This window comes from Alligator sinensis, unplaced genomic scaffold (assembly GCF_000455745.1).
Source record: "Alligator sinensis unplaced genomic scaffold, ASM45574v1 scaffold337_1, whole genome shotgun sequence".
Classification (NCBI taxonomy): Eukaryota; Metazoa; Chordata; order Crocodylia; family Alligatoridae; genus Alligator; species Alligator sinensis.
This window is the reverse complement of record NW_005841927.1, coordinates 849,806-857,596: the sequence shown is the minus strand read 5'-3', so window position 1 is coordinate 857,596 and position 7,791 is coordinate 849,806. Positions and strand designations below refer to the sequence as shown.

General features: G+C 51.8%; 1 protein-coding gene and 1 long non-coding RNA gene across 5 annotated transcripts in view; one reads left to right on the top strand and one right to left on the bottom strand.

Moving 5' to 3' along the window:
• The window catches only part of LOC112549551, a 10,473-nt gene extending 9,348 nt beyond the window's left edge, over positions 1-1,125 (bottom strand). Inside the window, exon 1 of the long non-coding RNA XR_003093003.1 lies at positions 609-1,125. This is a non-coding gene — a long non-coding RNA (uncharacterized LOC112549551). The remainder of the gene's footprint in view (positions 1-608) is intronic.
• A 2,330-nt stretch (positions 1,126-3,455) lies between these two features.
• The window catches only part of RPS6KA1 (ribosomal protein S6 kinase A1), a 48,171-nt gene continuing 43,835 nt past the window's right edge, over positions 3,456-7,791 (top strand). For all 4 annotated transcript variants that reach the window (XM_006019250.3, XM_025198759.1, XM_025198760.1 and 1 more), the window contains exon 1: positions 3,456-3,476. In XM_006019250.3, the coding sequence (XP_006019312.1) occupies positions 3,471-3,476 (6 nt within the window). In that variant the 5' untranslated portion in view covers positions 3,456-3,470. The remainder of the gene's footprint in view (positions 3,477-7,791) is intronic.

Genomic DNA, 7,791 nt, shown 5'->3' with positions numbered 1-7,791 from the left:
CGGGCGGAGGGAGGGGCTGTGCCCTGTCCTTCCCTCGCCCCGCATCTCTGCGGACACCCCCTCTTGCCCCCGCCTCCCCACCCGCTTCCCGGAGTGCTTTGGAGGGACGGCGGCGTCGCGCCCGTGTGTCGCCGGCCTCCAGCACCGCATGCGTCCCGAGGCGGCCGCTTCCCTTGACGGAGGGCAGGACGTCTACCCTGACGGCAGGCGCAGGGAGCGGGCAGGGGGCACTGGAAGGCTCCCGCATGCCGCCGTCGGGCTCTCGGACGCGTCCAGCGGAGTTTGGGCTGGCCCCCGCAGCGCCGAGTGGCTTGCTGCGGGGTGGGTCGCGTCCTTGCCTGGGGCACGATCAAGTCTCGCCATGCCGCCCCCTCTCCCCAGCGTGTTCGCAGACATGCGTTGGCACCGGGGCACGTCTCGCGAATCTCCGGGGGGGCTAGAAGCCCCAGGGAGGCGCTCGCGGGTGCACGCTCTCCCCTCCCGCTTAATTCAGGCCTCGGATCGAGGTCTTCAGGGACTTGAATGCCATCTGCCCGCTTAAGGGTGCCGTAGACCACAGAACTGTCCAAGGCAAAGCACAGGTGTGGGCAGCCACCGCGCCGTCCTACCGTGCTCCTTTGCCCGGTTTCTGCGAACGCGAATCGGCCCCTTCGTGGCACAGTCGCCGTGCGTGGGGTTTTTCGTAAGCCCGGACGCTGTTTCTTCCATCTTGCCAGCTGCCGCTGGACGCGGCAGTCTCGTGCTCTGGGCACGCAGGCTTTCTCACTAAGGTTGACTGGTCCCAACTCTTTGAGAGAGACTCCTCTGTCTTGCAGGTTTGGGAGGGGGAATGGGTGGTCAGAGCTGCTTTTTCACCAGCCACCTCACAAGACTTGGACTGGATGCTTCACCCCGCTTGCCTGGCAGCAGGGTCACGGGGCTCCACCTGCCGTGGGCTGGAAGGGCATCTGCGGCGGGCTACCAGCATCTGCCGTAAAGCTTTTGGAGCCATTAGGATGCATGCGTGCACCAGGGTGGGAGAAGAGAGTGAGAACTCACTCTGCAACGATTCAATCTCCCTGCCTGATATCACAGAGTGCTTTCAGGCCTGCCCATTGTGGTGAGGCAGCACAGATCCACAAGATAACAGCGTCACGGTAAAACACGACGGCGCTTTAGGCTGTTTTTTTAATTTTAAGTTGGGAGGCTTCACGTGAAGCCAGACGACGCGATAAAAATAATGGGAGGGGAGAAGCGAACATCCGTGCCCAGTGCTGTTGGCAGGAGTGAGACTTCATCTTGATCCTATAGACAGACTGTGTTTTTGTGTCTAATGTCTCGCTGCGGTGCCAACACGGGCAATGCTCTGCGTCTGGTCTGCAGGGGTTGGGTTCTTTTGTCTGCTGCATTTGGCAGTTGGAGGTCTCTGAAGTTTGAGAGAAACAGGGCAGAGAGGGAACTAATGCAATGGCGCATTCTTGCCTATTGACTCCCAGGTAGCCTACCCAAAAATGCAAGGTCTCCCTTGCGCTCGGCATCTCTAAAACTCAGTCCTATAGCTTCCGGGATCATTTTATTCTATTTGCTAACATCCCAACTAGCTCGAGAGGCGGTAGGTATACCCATGTGCTGGATCTCACGTTGCAGAATGGATGGTGTCGATAGCTTTTTGTTTTGCCTCCAAGATTGACTGCCATCTTCTGCGCCAGATGTCAGCATGTTCCCTCTGTGGCAGCGGAGTATCTGTCTGGCCGTGATTGAAAACCTGAGTCTGAGCCATGCCCTGCATGGGCTGAGGTTACTCCAGGGCAGTGGAAGCAAGTGGTCCCTGCTACGGCAGGAAGGTAGTTAAGAAATGGAAGAGACTTTTCTGGAATGAGAGTTACGTAAATCCCCCTGGGATCCTTGCCACAAATGGGCCTCCTCAAACCTTTGCTCTCTGAGTCACGGCACAGAGGTGTTAGTACGGCGCCGCTGGAGAAATCAGCCCCATTGTTCTGTCACGTTAGTAATCTGGTTCTCCGGTGGTCGCAGTCGGGCCTGTTTGGCACAGCAAGCTGGGCGGCTCCCGCACGGAGCCCTGAGCTGCCTCCTGTGAACAGGGGACGACTGCACCCCGGGAGCCAAAGTGGAGCACGCTTCAGTGCTGGGGAGCTCCCTGGCAGATCGATTCCCCCCCTCACACCACCACCTTCTACCCCTGTGATTCGCAACGCTGTTCTGCGCTCCGGCTGGGACAGCGTGCCAGCACTTGAAAGCGAAGTTGAATGGCTTCATTACCATAGTAATGAAAAGCAGCAGTGCTTTTCTTGAAACTCTTGTTTCATTAGACAAACACACAGCCGCGGAACCGATGTGAAGTTACAACCAACCCCGGTAACTTCAACCTCATTATTTTGCCCATTATACACGTCTTCGCCGAGCACAAGCTATTTGTGCCCGACTGTCTCTTTCAAGCATCTTTGCTGAATAATACATAAAATAACGATGGAAATATAAAGGAAGAGGCTATGCCCTCTCAATCTCTGATACATTTCTCCAGCTCAGCGCAGCCAACTTATTAGTCCTGCAAAGCCCACATGCTGTGTCTGCTTGATTTTTTTTTTTTTTGTTTTTTGTTTTTTTTGTTTAGTAGGGCTGTTTCTTGTCTCAAAGCCACCCACAGCAAGGTCCTCGAGTTCGATTTCAAAGGCAACGGCAGCAAAACATTTTTTTGTTGTGTCAAATTAGCAAAGACTTCTGACTTAAGGACTTAAGGGCTTGATCCTCATTAGAGGAAGTCAGGACTTTGTACAGCCAGGCTTAATTTTAGTGAACAGTGAAACATTTTAGTGAGGAGGTTCCTTTCTTTTGGATGTGGTACCCTATTTAGACGTCTTAATCCTCTGAAGAGTGACTAGTTGAAACAGGGCTCCAGAAATAGCAAAGGATGTCTTTCCCCGCTTCCCCCGCCCCTTACAGCAAATCTGCCATTAGTTCAAGGCTCCACTTTTGCTGACCGCACTAACGAGAGAGTAGATGTCTTAATGGCAATAAGAGAGCAGGCTTTGTGTCTCTCCTGATCCGGTCTAGGGTAGAAATCTGGGTTCAGAATCGTCCTGGCTGCTGTGTCTAGTTCTGCATATTGCTTTTCGACTCTGCTAAGGCTTATGTTGCATGACAGATTTAAAAAGCAAGATGACCTAAGACAAATATCTCCAAGTTCAGCCTAGGGTGAGAGTTACATAACTATATACAACTGCTTTCTTAACAGAAAACCGTTCTGGAAAAACATCCGGGGAGCGGGGGGGTTAGAGTTCTGTGTGCCTAAAAGGGGCTCTCTGGTGCCTTGCCTTTCAGAAATGAGCTTTGCAAGTCGGGCATCTCTGGAGCAAGTGGCATCTGCAGCTAACACAACAGGTGGCACATCAGGATCCTTTCTTGATCTGCAGTTTGCTCACAGCAACAGCCGCTGGAAAAGTTGTACAGACAAGTCGCCGACTCCCAGCAAGATGCTGGTGAGCTGCACTTCTGGTAGTGTGAACTCCTATTTGACCAGTCGGTGGCAGCCCTTTCCAAATTCCCCAGATTTGAGGTCAGAAACTGATTTTTATTTTTATTTTTTTTAAAGAAATTACCAAGTCCTTATCTACAATGCTATCACCAGCCCTGCTCTTTTTCTGTGTCGCCTCACCATGAGATCTTTTGGTAACTCTTTATTCCTAAACCTAAGAGAACAGTTTGTTGCTTGAGCGGTGTCCAGCATAGTTTGTGTGTAATATGGTATGAAGGATACAGCGTTGAAATAGGGCATTTTAAAGACAAAGCCATTAAACCAGAAAATCCCACAAGCTGTTTGAGCTGTATCTATACAGCAGTGAGCTTACGTGTTATCTGGAGAGGCGGCTGTTCTGTTAGGTACCTGTCTAGTGGAGCTTGCAGCAGATGCAACAGAATGAGGAAGTGAAGGGGTGTTTTGGCTTGGGGTGGGAGAGGAAAAAACTTGGCTGGAAGACGCAAGCCGCTTGAGCGAGTCTAAGGTATACAGCGTTTTGAACAATGGCTTTGTCAGCTAGGTTGAGCTCCTGGTATGAGCCTGCATGAAACAACCCCAGGAATGTGTGCTGGCCTTGTTTCTTCCGATATCTCTTCCGCTTCTGGGCAGGATTATGTTCCTTCACAAGTAGTGTACGGCAGAATGTGTGCGCTCTGATAGGGAGGAAGTATGTGGAAATGCAGCACACCTGTGTACCTGCCAAATCCTTAGGAAACAGGTAGACCCAGAGTGAAAGTTCACCAATGACACCAAGCTATGGGGGAGTGTGGTCACGCTCAAAGACAGGCTGGCAATACAGGCTGACCTGGACAGGCTCGTGAAGTGGGCAGACCTCAACCTGATGTCATTTAGTACAGAGAAATGCAAAGTGCTCCATCTGGGGAGAAATAACCCACAACACGCTTACAGGCTTGGCAGGGCTCTGCTTGCCAGCACCACAACCTGCGTGCCATGATTGACAGCAAAATGGACATGAGCCACTAACGTGATGCCATAACTGGCAAAGCTAAACAAACACTGGCATGCATCCACCGAGGCATCTCGAGCAAGGCAAAGGATGTCGTCCTCCCGCTCTACTCGGCCTTGGGGAGACCACAGCTGGAGTACGGCGTTCTGGGTGCCGCACTTCAAGAAGGATGTGGGGAAACTCGAGAGAGTCCAGAGGGCCACATGCATGATTAGAGGCCCGGAGACCAAGACATGTGAGGAAAGGCTGAGGGACTTGGGATTGTTCAGCCTGGAGAAGAGAAGACTCATGTGGGACTCGGTTGCAGCCTATAAGTATATCAGGGATACAGATCGGGGCTTGGGGAAACATCTATTCACCAAGGCTTCCCAGGGGAGGACTACAGGTAATGGGCACAAACTGCCTGAGGATCGCTTCAGCCTAGGCATAAGGAAAAACTTCTTTACAAGCCAAGTGCTGAAGGTTTGGAAGGGGCTCCTCCCAGATGTGGTAGCCACCCTGGCAATCTTCAAAAAACATCTTGATGCCCATTTTGCTGGGGTCATTTGATCCCAGCAGTCTTTCCTGCCCATGTGCATGGGGCCTGAACCCCCTGATCTGTAAGGTCCCTTCCAGCCCCTAAAAACTATGAAAGGGAGAGAAGCCGCTGGGATACACCATCTTCCCTCTCAAGTGCTGCTCCAGGCAAAGTTCAGCTGTGCTTGGCTAATGCCTCCCACCCAAAGACCTGTCTTTAACCCAAAGGCCAACTTGCCTCTACCTCCTCCTGTGGACTGTGGAGGCAGAACTGTTCTTTGAGAGCTGAGTTCCAGGTTGAACAAATCCTGGTCTCCATTACCCTGGAGTTGTGTGTATCAACAAAAGCGATAGGTAGCCCATATTTCAATCCGGTTGTCTGCCTGATGTGCTCAGCTGGTCTCAAATGACTGCTAAATAAGCAGTACTTTCTTCAGCTTAGAAGGGAGCTTCCACCTCTTGTGGGATTCTTTGTGCAGAAACATCTTGGACGCAGCTATGTGTTTTGAACGCTGATTTATTATTTGTAGTGTGATAGCCAAGCCAATAAACACTAATGCACTTCCAAGTCTTGCTATCCCTAACACAGACAGAGGCACCATCTTCTGTGCCAGGAGCATACATAAACATAAGATCTTGCTGCATTTCTTAAATATTTTTTTGGTGAGTCAAAGGCCACAGTCCTTCCTTATACATAGCAGCTTTTGCAATGCCTCGTGAGCACCTGGCTCACTCTTTAGCTGTGGTTTGCTCATTGCTTTCTTCTGACTCTGTGCGGTTGAAAATCCTCTTGCAAGTCAAACCCTTAGACCTGTGCAAAAAGAAACAAAACATCAGCAAGTCCTTTCTAAATAGCTGACTTAAACAAGTATTGCTTTGGCTTCCCTGACCCACGCACGCGGGGCCAGCTCATGTGATGGGCAGTTCCAACAGAACTCAAAGTCTGTGCTTATTGAATTGGATGGCTCCTCAGCATATGCTTAATGGGGTGGGGGGGACACCTACAAATTTGGAGGCTTGCAGCAATTGTCTTCAGAGTCTTTAATGCAGTAGACAAAACTTGGACAGCTCTACTCCAGTGCAAAGCCCTTTGTCAAGAGTTGCCCACAAGCTGGTGCATCTATGTAATAAAACTAATGTGGAAGGTAGAAGAACTGAAACCCAAAATACCTGTTAGATGTGGTGGAACTAAAACCTCTGGAGCATTAAAGGGAGGCTTTTAATAGTATCAGATTCTCAAAGTCATATATGAAGATGAAACAAATGCAAGCTTTTTGCTTTCTTTCCCCCACCCCTTTTGTGTGTGAGATTAACTTTAAAAAAATGTAGGCGTTCTAAACACCTGGTACCAATCTTGGAAAAGTTATTTTTGCTCTATTTGATTGAAACTTCCCCTGCAATGTTTACTACCCAGCCATTCAAGCACTGAAGCCCAGATTCCCAAAGGCATGCAGGTGCTTAATTCCCTATTGATTTTCAGTAGTATGTTGGGCATCTAAATACCTTTGACTGGGCCATGAAGGCCCTGAAGGTGAAATGAGTATCATTGCTTTGTAGTCCAAACTGAGATGCAAAAAATCTGTTGGAAGAGCACCCACATTGAGCTTCTAAACACCAGGCATCCGTGGTTAAGCAAACATTTCCCACCCATCTTCTCCCCGTTTCTGCTCATCTGTACAGGTTTGGCATCTTGCTGAATTTGACTTCACTTCCATTCCCAGAGCAGCCAGCTGTTTTGAGAAGCCTTTGGTCACTATAGACCGCTAGTCCATGTCCGGACGAGCAAGCACGTGCCTGTTGCGGCACCTCAGTGCGGTTTGAGATGCCACAGGAGGCATACCATGAACAAAAAAAGTGTTCCCCACACTGCATATTTGCAGCATGGACTCTCAATTTGATACTGGGAAATCCCGGTACCAAAAAACATCCTGGAAAATCTCTATGGCTGCTGCGTGCTCCTGCTGCTCCACCATGCTGCCTCAGCGTGCTGGGGGAAATAATGGTGGGGCAAGGCTGGAACCAGTGTCTCAGACCCAAGCTCTGTCCCCAGTAAGCAGGGATGTGAGGGTGGGGGTACTGTGGGGTTTCTGAGGGGGTTTGTGGGTGTGGGGTTTCTGGGGGAGGGGTTGGGGGGGCCAATGACCTCCCCCCCCGCCTACCCTGCAGCACACAGCCCCTGGCATTGGCAGCAGCAGCCAGCCGGGCCATTGGGGCGCTCATGACCTGCTGCAAGCACAGCCCCACAGTGGGGCGGCACTGCCTGAGACCCAGAGGCTGCACATGGCCAACAGAGCCAGCCCGGCCCACTGGCATGCACCTTTAGATGGGACCAGGAAGGCTCCTGCCACCACCCACAGCTCCCAGGTGCAGTGCTGGGATCCCTGGTTGCGGCAGGAGCCATCCCGTGCTCTTCGAAGGCGGGCATCAGTGGGCCGGGCCAGCTCTGTTTGCCACGTGCAGCCCCCAGGTCTCGGGCAGTGCCATGCCACCATGGGGCTGTGCCTGCAGCAGGCTATAAGCACCCCAGTGCCCTGGTTGGCTGCTGCTGCCAGCACCAGGGGCTGTGCGCTGCAGGGGGGTAGGCATGTGGCAGCCCCCACTCAAACCTACCCCACATCCCCACCCACAAACCTCACTGTCGTATACTTAGACTTCAGGAAGGCCTTCGATACGGTATCCCACCCCATACTGGTGAACAAGTTAAGAGGCTGTGACTTGGATGACTACACAGTCCGGTGGGTGGCGAATTGGCTGGAGGGTCGCACCCAGAGAGTCGTGGTGGATGGGTCGGTTT